This window comes from Salvia hispanica, chromosome 2 (genome assembly GCF_029641045.1).
Source record: "Salvia hispanica isolate PSC_SH4W2 chromosome 2, Shi_PSC_v1, whole genome shotgun sequence".
NCBI lineage: Eukaryota > Viridiplantae > Streptophyta > Magnoliopsida > Lamiales > Lamiaceae > Salvia > Salvia hispanica.
In genome coordinates, this window is record NC_142693.1 from 34630018 (window position 1) to 34643912 (window position 13895).

The window sequence follows — 13895 nt, forward strand, 5'->3', positions numbered from 1 at the left end:
TCATGTGAGCCAACTACTTCCAATTTTATGTTAAACTCACTCTCCCCTAATGAATACAAACACACTAATATAAACACACTTAGCCAATTGATTCTCTCTCCACAAAACAAAAGCACACGTGGACATGCAATTCATGAGCTCCCTATCCCTTATACTATGCACTGCGGCGCTAGGATTTCTCATCCACACCATCCTCTCACGGCGGCGGGGGGCGAATTCTCGGCCGCTGCCGCCCGGGCCGAGGCCGTGGCCGGTCGTGGGTAACCTCCCGCAGCTGGGGCCGAAGCCGCACCAGTTGATGGCGGAGCTGGCGCGGGTCCACGGCCCCCTCCTGCACCTGAAGATGGGGTTCGCCCACGTGGTGGTGGCGGCCTCCGCCGCCGTGGCGCAGCAGTTCCTCAAGGCGCACGACGCCAACTTCGCGAGCCGCCCGCCCAACGCCGGCGCCAAGCACGTTGCTTACAATTACCAGGACATGGTGTTCGCGCCGTATGGGCCGCGGTGGAGGCTGTTTAGGAAGATCTCGGCGCTCCACCTCTTCTCCGCCAAGGCCCTCGACGACTTCCGCCATGTTAGACAGGTGAATGTTAGAGAGAATCAATTATATTGACTTTTTTTAAAAAAAATTAGGCAGCATTTAGTGTTGTGAATTAATAGAGGTGGAAAATATGAGTACTAACAATTTGTTAGGTGATGATATACTAATTGTTTTCATAGATTAATCCATTAGGAAATTGGTGTAGGCTTTAAAAAAAGTTAGATAAAAATGGTCATTTATTTTTAGTGGGGTAAATTGCTGAATAAATCACGATGAATGGTCAAATTCTTGGTATATGATTTAAAAAGTTAGGTGAAATGGCAATTTTTTTAGTGGTGGGTGACGTATTTAAATCGGAGTGCACGTTTCATTGCTCGAGAGACTAACTATAATGTAATCATTTTTTATAATTTACTTATTTGATAATTTATTCTCTATATTATTAGATTGGAGTTGGTGTCTTAACTAAATACTGTATATGTATTTACACAGTAGCTCTAAAATCCAATTGAAATAAATCTAAAACTGAGAATCTAAAATTTTCTCATTTTTTTTCTTTTTTTCTTTTTTGAATAAGATTCACGCTTTTGGTATGAACTCTTGTCCTCTCTAAATAGAATGATGATAATAGTATATTTTGGGTAGCTACAAAGGTTTGATAATTGATTACACATTTACACCAATCGTCTCATCCAACTGTATCATTTAATTTCGATTATTAAATAAAATGAGATTGTGGTATACTCCATATAAACTACTCGTATTATGTCTCTCACATCCAAGTCGAGCGGGAAGTAGTAATATTTAGTAATCTTAGTTTGAAAGTAATGGAGTATTAATTAGATTTAAACATGATTAACTAAAGTAGTAATTAGATTTAAATATATAGAGGGACTACTTCACAATTATTTTGAATAATAAAGAAATAAAATAAGCTCTACCGACGATAATGTGCTCTATTATTGCTATCTTCAATTATTCAGGAGGAAGTGGGGATTCTCTGCCGCGCCCTAGCGGGTGCAGGGCAAACGCCGGTGCGCCTGGGACAGATGCTGAACGTGTGCGCCACGAACGCGATATCGCGCGTGATGATGGGGAAGCGGGTGGTCGGTCACCACGTCGGCGGTGGAGACGAGAAGGCGGAGGAGTTCAAGGCCATGGTGGTGGAGCTCATGGTGCTCGGCGGTGTCTTCAACATCGGCGACTTCATCCCGGCGCTGGAGAGATTCGATCTTCAAGGCGTCGTGGCGAAGTTGAAGAAGCTGCACACGCGCTTCGACAACTTCCTTACCGCGATCGTCAATGACCACAAGATCAATGACCAGAAAAAAGGACACGTGGACTTGTTGAGCACGTTGATATCGCTCAAGGATGGCGAGGACAGTCTCACCGACACGGAGATTAAAGCATTACTTTTGGTATGTCACTAATGTTGTTCTCTCTGTATCACTATAGTTGAATCGTATATTTTTTAATTGATCCAAGATACTAGTTTGATTTTTTTTTTCCTTTTAATAGTATTCTTTACTACTAATGTTTTTTTACACGTGCTCTAGTGGCATTTTAATATTCAACTTTATTAATCATACCATTCCATTTTCTTACCCCATTAATTTTGAGTTTATTGCATTAATATTGATTATAGTAATTTTCTTGTAGAATTTCTTTACTGCTGGGACAGACACAACATCGAGCACGGTTGAGTGGGCTATTGCCGAACTCATACGTCATCCTGATATTCTGGGCCGAGCTCAGCACGAGCTCGACTCAGTTGTGGGTAAGAACCGGTTTGTGACCGAGTCAGACCTACCTCAACTCGTCTATCTCCAAGCCGTGATCAAGGAGAACTTTCGGCTCCACCCATCCACCCCTCTCTCTCTTCCGAGAATCGCGGAGAATAGTTGCGTGATAAATGGATACCACATCCCCAAGGGGTCTACACTTTTGGTCAATGTTTGGGCCATCTCTCGCGATCCGGAGCAATGGGCCGATCCACTTGAGTTTCGGCCCGACCGGTTCCTGCCGGGTGGGGAAAAGCCCAATGTCGATGTTAAGGGCAATGATTTCGAGCTGATACCCTTTGGGGCGGGCCGTAGAATTTGCGCGGGTATGAGCTTGGGAATAAGGATGGTCCAACTACTTACTGCAACTATGATCCATGCGTTTGATTTTGACTTGGCTAATGGGCTTTTGCCCCATAAACTGAATATGGAGGAAGCTTATGGGCTGACTTTGCAACGGGCCGAGCCCTTGATAGTGCATCCCAAGCCCAGATTGGCCCACCATGTCTACAAAGCCTAATTTGTGCTTTTATTTAAGTTTACCTATGTTCCGTATTATGGCCGTGTGATACGCTGGTAATAATTTGTGATTTGAATTCTTGCATTGCAATGATAATTTATAAATTATTTAATAAAATATAAAATTTGTTGTATAAGATTGATACTATAGTAGTAGATTAACTATAATACCAATTGCATTGTAAGTTTTGAAATGCATAATTATGAGAATGAAATTAATACGAGCCCGTCAGTAAGATATTTCTTCTCCACGAACAAGTTTGAGGTTCAAGTTACCCACATGACTTAATGCTTATGTGTTGAGTGAGTCTCATGAAACACACAGGGACAGATATAGCATTAAGCTAGAAGGGCAAATGCCCCCTGCTCATATTTCACTACACATATACATGTATAACTCACTATAGTTTTTAACAATCTTCCATTAATTGCCCATTTATCAATTTTTAACATTTCTTCATGTATATTTTTTCTCTATACTCTGAATTTCTGACTCCATCCCTGAAAACAGATATATTGGAATGAATGAATCTGAGTTAAAATTATCTTACATCCGTGTAATTATGTGCCATCGTCTTAAATGAAGTTATTGTTCCTAATTATATTAAACTTTCATATATTATCAGCCCAATTTTATTTTGCAACTTTACAAGTCAATAAATAACAAGGCATCGAGACATGTACCTTAAAAATCAGTATTCAAAAGCATGGCTATCAACAACAATCTTGCAAACAAATTCAAATGTATGCATATCATCATTCTGCTTTTTCTACTTTAACTTTTGCATTATTCTTTTCGCAGACAATCAATAAATCAAATTTAAGAATCCCAACTTTTATTTGAATTGGCACTATTTGCCCCTACTTTTTCTTCTCCCCAAATAAAAAAAAAAGCAACGAACACTCCACTCCATTTCACACTCCACCAAAATTCCTTCTCTCTCATGGCTGCTTCTTCTCTGCTTCTGCTTTTACTAGTGCTTCTCGCGATTGCTGCATGCTCCAGTAAGCTCACATGGACCAAAACATTTGATCTGTATAGGAAGCCTTTTATCACTGCAGATGGAGCCAAACAGTGGTGGACGCAGAAATTTTGGTCAGTAGGGGCTTCACTATATATACTCTCATTATCTACGAAAAAGAGTACTACGAACGAAACAGGTTTTAATGCTTATTGTTATTGGAAAAGATAAAGAAAAACAGTGATATAGTACAATAAGAGGGGAGAAAAAATGGTGGAAATATTTCTATAAATAGAAACAATATTAATTTTGGAGAATATGCCAAAATAAAAAAATTAGACTTTTTGTTGTAAACGGATGTACTCCCTTCGTTCATGATTATAAGTTCACATGTGACATGGCATGAGTTTAAAAAATATACTCCCTTCGTTCCCCATTAATTGTCCACTTTGATCCCGCCACGAGTTTTAATGTAAATAAAAGTGGGTTGAAAAAATTAGTGGGATATGGAGTATCTCACTTTTGTATATTAGTTTTATGAGTTAGTGGAATGTGTGACCTACTTACCATTTATGGTAAAAAGTGAAATGCGGGGTGGATGAAAAAAACAAAAGTGGACAATTAATAGGGGACGGAGAGAGTAGTAAAAAGTGAATGAAAAAAGGTTAATTGAAGGTAAGGTCCATTACCATAAATTGTTAAAAATAAATGGAATTTTTATTGATGGATGGACGAAAATGAGAAAACATAATGTTTATTAGTGGATGGAGGGAGTAATATTTTTTAATATTAATATATATAGTACAAATATAAGAAGTTTTTACATAATTAGTTGGAAAGAAAAACGTCTAAAAATTTAATTTATAAATTAAAGTCACTAAGAAAATAAAAATTGAGTATGCATCGATTATTTGGAAAGAGTTATATAGGAGAAACAATTTAGAATTCATTAATTGAAAACTAAATTATTAAATTGAAATTTAGTTTACACTCCCTAAATCCAAAGAAAATTTAACTATAAGTTACTAAACATATTTTTAAAGAAACTGAATATTTCCTTCAAACCAAGACTTTAAAAAGTTGTTATACGTTTATTTTAATTTAATACAGCTAATAAATGAAGCGGCCTCTTTTAGGAAAACACCCATCTTGACACATTTAACAAGGAAGTTTATAATATTAATTATTACCAAGTCATCTTCTTCCTCGAATACATCTTGGAAGCCATTGTTTTACGTTTTATTTTCTGTAAATTTTAACTTCTTGATTCATTTCAGCCCCTCTTACATTTCAACTTTTGATAATTTGGTCTTCAATAACGTTAATCTGGTGAGGGCTGGAGATAAAATTTAGAACTTTTAAAAAATTTCGAAGTAGAAAAAATCCAAAAAAATATTTTGGGTAGGGGCTTAAGCCCTCCCCCAGTTGAACGTGCGTCCGCCAGTGGAGCCAAAGGGAGTCACTCATCCATAATATTGCAAAAAGTTGCCAATTCATATTTTTCTCATAAATTTATTTCTTCTGGAGTGTATGACCAGTTCTTTCTTCTAACTTACCTTAATCTTGTAGAATGCATAGAATAAAATTAATATCTGAAAACTGATCTCCAGGTTGAAATTAATATCACTGGCTCAGTTTTCTTTCGCTTCTGAAGATGGCAGTGATAGTAAAATTCCTGTCCATCCACGATGAAAAAGTTGCAGTGGTCTGAAGAACTCTATGAGGGAGAATTTAAGGATTTGACATTGCAGAAACTCATCAACCAAATCCTCCATCACTTAGAAATTGCAACTCAACTATTTAAACAGCAGTAATATAGCTACGGTTTACAGTTAGTATTGGGTTCACTTCAATACAGCAATGTGAATATTGTTGGATTCTGGATTTACAAGATATAAAATCGGGCGTAGTACAACCCAAAAGAAGGAATACAGAAGTGATAACTGAAACAAATTACAATGAAGAATCGAAATAATAAACCGTAAAAAGTTGTAAGCCGAGTCGAGTAGTCCTCTTTCCGCAAGACGAGATACGCCCCGGTAGTGCTATTCGGATTGACTTTTCGTCCCCAAAGATAAAACGGTTACGTCTCTGGTGAAGCTGCACCGCTATCAACAGAGCTCCGGCGAACTGGATGGAGGAGAGAGCAGAGCTTCGACAGAAAGACAATGCAGAGAGAGGAGAGAGCGTATGATGCAAATGCTTAGTAAAATCTAGTTTCTGGTGTGTAGAACGAGAGCTGGAGCTGAGAGGATAAATCTAGATGCGTCTAGGTTCATTCACGACATGGACTATCACGTGTCAGCTGGTCATACTGGCGAGGTGTCATCCCGCTTGGCTCACTGATGTGGAAACGGTGGTGGTCTAAAAAGAACTAGACCCACTAGCCTTGGGTCGAGCCCAGGACCAGGCCCAAAGAACAACCCAAAGACCAATAGTCAAGTCCAAGGACAATGGCATGGGCGCGGACTGAGGCTCGCGGTGGGACGGGCGGCGGCGGCGCGCGCGCGCGCGCGTGGGCTCTACAGCCCATCTTAGTCCAGTATAATTATTACATGTAATAATCCTTCTTATTAAATACTCCCTCCGTCCCAGATTTGTAGTAACATTTTGCCATAAAAGTCCGTCCCACATTTGGAGTAACATTTAGAATTTACCATATTTTGTACATAAAATTTTACCCCATTATTCACTAAAATTACACCCAAATGCCATTATCTATATTAAAATAAATCAAAATAAAAATAAAAAAAATCAAAAAGTCAAAGAGGGACCCACCTTCAACCAACTCACTTCATTTATTACACACTCCATCATCTCACTTCATTTATTACACACTCCATCATCTCACTCCACATCTCATTTCATTTATTACACACTCCACCTCTCACTTCATTAATTACACACTCCACCAATTCCTTAAAACCCGTGCCATAACTAAATGTTACTACAAATGTGGGACGGAGGGAGTACTTGATTAATAAGGTTGTAACTTCCAATGTGGGATAATTAACTCTCTTAATTATTCCCTAAGCTTCTCTCATAGCTCATTTAGTTTGCAATTTTGTACAACTTTAATCCATTATTTCTCACTCACCGGAAATCGGATTTGAGAAAATGAATATATCACGGCCATATACTCCAAACGTAGATCGACGCTATATCATTTAATTTCACAAAATTAAATGTCTTGTTGAAATTATAATTGGTCAAAGTCCATTGACCGATATAGATTCCAACAATCCCCCACATGAGTGGAAATAGTCCAATGCATATGCATGCAGACACAAGCTCAATCCTCGAGAGGTATATAAGCATAAGGATTTTGAACCTTCCATAATCAACGCCATCGGATACACAAGCGGCCTAGTAGCGCGATGCTTTGAACTAGTCCCCCACAGCGCGCACCGAGACAATGGTGTTAACACTTAAACACCTCAACCTCATCCGTTCTCACGTTTTGTTTCCTTTGCGGCCTTGGACACCACTTTGGATTTGTAAGTGTGTAATTTGAAGCGGCCATACTTCACACTTACATAGGTGATTCCTACTCCGAGTATCTTGCCCTACTCGGTCTCTTTGATATCCTTAGGAGTCATTAAAAGTCATAGACTTAGCCTCACCACAAGACAAGCTTTCAACACTCTATTGCTCTCTAGGGAATAGACGTAGATGAGTGTTTCACACGAACTCTCATAACTTAGTTTTCCCATTGAACCAAGTTCTTGGGATCTCCAGTCATCATGGTTGGGTTACCACTATGACAATTCTTTAGTTTGTGGATTTCAAACCCATTTCCTCTACCAACTTATTCATTTGATCACGATTTAACCTTTTGGTTAGCGGATCCGCTAGATTATCTATTGACTTCACATAGTCAAATGTAATCACGCCTGTTGTGATCAAATGTCTCACGGTATTATGTCGTCGACGAATATGTCGAGACTTACCGTTATAGAAAGCCATTATTTGCCCTCTCGATAGCAGCTTGGCTATCACAGTGAATCAACACTGGAGGCACTGACTTACACCAACCTGGAATATCCTCAAGGAAGTTCTTAAGCCATTCGGCTTCTTCCCCAACTTTATCTAAAGCTATGAACTCGGATTTCATGGTTGAACGGGCTATACATGTCTGTTTCGTGGATTTCCACGAGACAACACCATCCCCAATAGTATAGACGTATCCACTTGTTGAAAGTGAGTCTTTATTGTCGGATATCCAATTCGCATCACAGTACCCTTCAAGTACAGGGGGGTATCTCGAAAAATGTAGCCCATGATTTTGAGTATACTTTAGATATCTCAAAACCCTTACAAGAGTTCTCCAATGCTCTTTGCTTGTATTACTCGTGTAACGACTCAACTTGTTCACGGCACAAGCAATGTCCGGCCGAGTGCAATTAGTCAAGTACATAATGCACCCAATGACCCGTGCATATTATTCTTGCGCAACGGGTTCGCCCTTGTTTTTGCTCAAGTGAAAATCGAGTTCAATTGGAGTCTTAATCGGCGCGCCATCATAGGCATTGAATTTCTTCAATATCTTCTCAACATAATGAGATTGGGTTAAGATGATTCTATCGGGTGTTCTTAGAATTTTCATTCCAAGAATTACATCGGCTAGACCCATATCTTTCATGTCAAAGTGTCTCTTTAACATTGTCTTTGTCTCGTTAATCACTTGAGTGTTACTACCAATGATTAACATGTCATCAACGTAAAGACACACTATAACGTATCCGTTATTAGTGTTCTTTATATAGACACATTTGTCACACTCGTTGATTTTAAACCCATTTGATAACATCACATTATCAAACTTCAAGTGCCATTGCAACGGCGTTTGTTTCAATCCATAGAGGGACTTAACCAGTTTGCATACATTTTTCTCTTGTCCCGGTACTACAAACCCTTCGGGTTGTTCCATATAGATTTCATCCTCTAGTTCACCATTTAGAAACGCAGTCTTAACATCTATTTGATGAATCTCAAGATTGTGCAATGCAGCAATCGCGATAAGCACTCGGATAGAAGTAATCCTCGTTACAGGTGAATAGGTATCGAAGAAGTCATGTCCTTCCTTTTGTTTAAAACTCTTTACAACCAGTCAGGCTTTAAACTTATCCACTGTTCCATTGGTCTTAAATTTTCTTTTAAACACCCATTTGCACCCTAAAGGTTTCGCACCTTCGAGCAAATCAACCAACACCCAAGTGTGGTTTAGCAAAATTGAGTCAATTTCGCTTTGAACAGCTTCTCTCTAATGTAACCCGTCTGGGCCATCGAAGGCTACTTTTATTGACGTTGACTCTTCATCCAACATAAAAGCAATGTAGTCATGACCAAATGTTTTTGGTGTTCTGACCCTACTACCACGTCTTACTACTGCATCACTTGGATCAGGCCTTGCACGCTTAAGCGATTCGGGCTCTTCATCCATTAATTTAGAACTAGTGGCTTCATCCACTGTTTTAGAACTAGTGGCCTCGTCTTCAATTCTTTTCTCAGAATTGATTGAGACTTCTTCTTTGTCCTTGCAAGGAAATGTATTTTCGAGAAATACGGCATTCCTTGACTCGATTGTTGTTCCTACTGTAATAGTCGATATTTCAGACTTGTGAACAACAAATCTATATGCACTACTATTAAGTGCATATCCAATGAAGATACAATCAACTGTTTTAGGGCCAATTGTAACTTCTTTGAGCAGGGGAACCATCACCTTCGCCAAACACCCCCACACTTTGAGGTATTTGTAAGATGGTTTCCTTCCTTTCCACAACTCATAAGGAGTGATGTCTTTTCCTTTGAGTGAGATTTTATGTAGGATATAGTTGGCAGTCAAAATAGCCTCCCCCCACATGTTATGTGGTAATCCTGAACTTAGTAGCAACGTATTCATCATCTCTTTTAGAGTACGATTTTTGCATTCTGCTACACCATTAGATTGTGGTGAATATGGAGCAGTTGTTTGATGAATTATACCACTTGCGTTGCATAACTCCTCAAACGGGGCTACATACCTGCCTCCTCTATCACTTCGAATCGATTTGATTTTACAACCAAGTTGATTCTCACCCTCGTTCTTACAATTTTTGAACGCTTCAATTGTTTCATCTTTACTTCTTAAAAGATAAATGTAGCAACATCTTGTGCAATTATCTATAAAAGTGATAAAGTATTTTTTACCACCTCTAGTTTGCACCATCCTTAAATCACATACATCCGTGTGAATTAATTCAAGGGGTTTCGTTTTCCGTTCAACTGAGTGAAACGGTAACTTAGTCATTTTCGCCTCAAGACATATTTCACATTTGTCTTGGGTATCCACTTCAATTGCCTTTAGTAAATCTAAATTTACTAATCTTTTCACGGCTTTTGAATTTACATGTCACAATCTACAATGGCACAAATTTGAAGACTCGGTCAAATAAGAGGAAGTATATGCTTTATTATTATTAGCCAATGGCTTCGTGACACTTCGAGTTGCCACACTAAGCTTGAAAAGTCCATCGGTTACATAAAATTTTTCGAGGGACTTCCAAAACTTATACAAAACAAACCTATCGGACTCAAATACAAGTTTAAACCCCTTATTAACTAGTATTGATCCTGACACTAGGTTCTTGCGGATGTCCGGGACATGCAGCACATCCTTCAGCATAATTGATAAGGCTGATTTCATGCATCGGTTATGTGGTGAGAAAACACTTTATTTTGCTGGGTCTAACGCAATTTTTAAGCCAGGTGTGTGAAGGAGACGCTAGATCCAGGGAAAGCTGGAGACAATGGACTAGCAGAGGAAATTGAAGGAAAGTGAGTAGAACTGAAGGGAAAAGAATGGCTAGAAGAAGGAAGTCAATAGCTGAGGGCAACAAAGACTATTTATACCTCGCTGGGCCCACTTCAACGCCTATAAATAAAGGAGCATGCATCACACGATATATACGATTTTTGCTCTTAGCTCACACACTCACACACACACTTGGTAAATGAGAATTCTAGGATAGCTTAGGGTTTCTAAGGGATTCATCTTCGGGAAAGTCAGTGTAACACCGTCCTCTCGGAGGGCGAAGAAACAATCTACCTTTTATTCAGCTTTTCGCACTTTTATTCCGTCGAACTTCATTGTTTTGGAAATCGATTTGGTTGTTGCTGTTACCGATTATCTATGCATTTAGTTTGTTTTTGTCATGTTGGTGTTATCTTGTGTTGATTTATGATTCTGGATTTTTGTTTGAAATTTTATTTCGGCAGTTGAATGTTAATCTCTGTTTTGGATAATTCTGTGCTTGATCTGGGGAAGAGGTTGTGGATCTGAATTGTTGTTGTTGATCGGTCGTTGTTAGTCGAATCTGAAGCTATGGATCTACTTTTGGTCGGAGTTTGTGTCGGATGCTTGGATCCGGAGTGGATTTAGCATCCGAGGTTGGATCTGAACAGGGGAATCTAGTTGTGCATGGATTTCAAACTCTTTGCTCTCTTTTCAATTTACTCCGTCTAGTAGCCGTAGATCTGCTTAGATTTTAATTGTTCTTCGTTAAATTGCTTTAGATCCAGTCTGCTTCGTTTTCGATTCACGTTCATCTCTGTTTTTACTGAATTTTTATGCAAATCGATTGGAGAAGATGATGTCGCTGTTAGTTAGTACTTTAGTTAGTTGTTTTCCAGCTTTTCGTCCGTACTCTACCTTTTCAGCAAATAGTCCCCACCGTCAGTTTATTTCCCAGGTGTAGGTAATTTAGAAAACAGTTTCTTAGATCTAGTGGTTGTATTGCTTGATTTCCAGCTCACAAATTATGCACACCCTCCAAAGAGGCAGTCCAACTGGTCAGGGAAAAATCAAGAAGGGCAATTGCAACTGGGATATAGGAATCCGAATCATACTAATTGGGGAAATAGGAATCATAACAATCCAGGGAACTCCTATGTGCCACCTCACCAGAGGAATAACCAAGGGAACTATAAGAATTCTCAACCAAATCACCAAGGGAATCAAGGGTCTAGCAACTAGTACAATACCCACCAAGGAAATCAGGGGAACTATCGACAACCCCAAGGACAACACCAAGGTCAAGGATCAAACTCTAATCAATTCAACTCCAGGCCACAAAGGAGTCTGGATGACATGGTCCACGACCTAGTGAATTAACAGCAGTTCATGCAGAATAACTTGCATTCCAATAACGACGTGGTGCAAAAGTTGCAAGACGCTCAGTCGGAACACAAAGCTGCCATGGACATGATGGCAAAACAGCTGTCCCAGATCGCGGTTTCTTTGAACGAGATGCGGGGAAATGAAGGAAAACTTCCTACCACGGTCAAGACACCTGACCGAGCAAACATTAGTCACATCACTTTGAGATCCGGAAGGGGTTATGAAGGGCTGACATTGGAGATCGACGAGGAAGTACCCGCACAAGCAAGTAACGGGAAGGAGAGTCAGGTGTTTCAAGAAGATAGCCCTAGACCCAGAGAAGTTCCTGTTCAGGATGACCTCCAGAAGAGAGATTTAGGGGGATCTTTACCTCGAGCAGTTGATCCATTTTTCCTGGATCCAGTGCCTGAGTTAGTAAGTAAAGAAGGAAGTAGGGAAGCTGGTGAACACCCAGCTGGGAGTTCCACAAATGCGGTTAAGCGGGCGAAGTCATTTCCATACCGAGGGGAAGCAAAGAAGAAGAAGGATGATACAGAGGACCTTATTGAGATTTTTAGCAAGCTGGAAATCAACCTGCCCTTCTTGCAAGCCCTGAAGATGCCCGCCTTTAGCAAGTTCATCAAGGAATTCATTGCAGGAAAGACCAAGTCGGACGGGAAGATTGTGATCCGGGAGAACGTGTCTGCTGTGATACAAAAGAGAAGGATGCCTTCGAAATGCAAAGACCCAGGTATGTTCACACTACCCATTTCTCTATGGGATATCAGGGTTGAGCATGCTATGTGTGATCTAGGGGCGTCTATAAATGTTTTACCGCTTTCAATCTACAAGAAACTGACAGGGGTTAGGATGGTCGCCACTAAGGTGGTAATCTAGTTAGCAGATAGAACTTGCATCTGTCCTGAAGGTGTGTTAGAAAATGTCATAGTCAAGGTGCATGATTTTCTATACCCTGCTGATTTCTATGTCATCAAAATGAATGATAATGAGTCTGATGAGTCTAGTGGCGTGCTTTTAGGGAGACCATTCTTGCGCACTGCTAAGACCATTATCGATGTCTTCGATGGAACAATTTGCTTGGATTATAATGGGAAAAAATATACATTTAGCATAGATGAGGGAATGAAAAGACCATTGGATGTTGAGAATTTGTATGCTATAGATGTTATTAACCCCTTGGTCCAAGAATATCTTGAGACGAAATTGATACAGGAACAGATTGACAACTCGGAGTTGAGCCATTTAATCGACAGAGAAGTTGTAGGGTGGTGTGCAGCAATGAACACAACGGAATTGACAGACGAGGAACTCACAGAGGCCATCATGGAGTTTTGTAGAAATCCCGAGTCAGCTAGATCTAGGGGATCAGCTCACGTGGCCAGTCTGGAGAATTCTCCTGGGTCTGGGAAGGAAACATTACCTGAAATTGCAGAAAAAAATCCCTTGCCCCAGAAAACGAATGACACAAAGAAGGAACTGAAGACACTCCCACCGGGCCTCAAGTATGCTTATTTGGAGGAGGATGAGGCATTCCCAATAATAGTCAACAGTAACTTGACTGAGGAGCAGGAGAAGGATCAGTTGGAAGTGATCCGGCGGAACAAGAAAGCAATAGGATGGACACTCTCTGATTTAGTAGGAATCAGTCCTGATCTCTGCATGCACCACATCCGTCTGGAAGAAGGTGTGAAGGCTCACCGAGACGCACAACGGAAACTGAATCCGAACATGCGAGGAGAAGTTCTGAAAGAGGTGTTGAAATTGCTCTCTCTAGGGATCATCTACTCTATTCCGGACAGTGAGTGGGTCAGTCCTGTCCATATGGTGCCCAAAAAGTCTGGAATACAGGTTGTCAAGAGTGATAAGAATGAATTGGTGCCCACTAGGCTGGTGACGGGGTAGAGGATGTGCATCGACTACAGGAAGCTGAATGA

At 40.1% G+C, this 13895-nt stretch overlaps 1 protein-coding gene across 1 annotated transcript; it reads left to right on the top strand.

The window, feature by feature from the left end:
• On the top strand, nucleotides 1-2975 carry LOC125195331 (flavonoid 3'-monooxygenase). The gene is made up of 3 exons (XM_048093519.2): nucleotides 1-580; nucleotides 1522-1956; nucleotides 2198-2975. Exons 1-3 carry the CDS (start codon nucleotides 125-127, stop codon nucleotides 2837-2839), a joined length of 1533 nt encoding a protein of 510 aa, XP_047949476.1. The 5' UTR covers nucleotides 1-124; the 3' UTR covers nucleotides 2840-2975.
• The last annotated feature ends 10920 nt before the right edge of the window (nucleotides 2976-13895 follow it).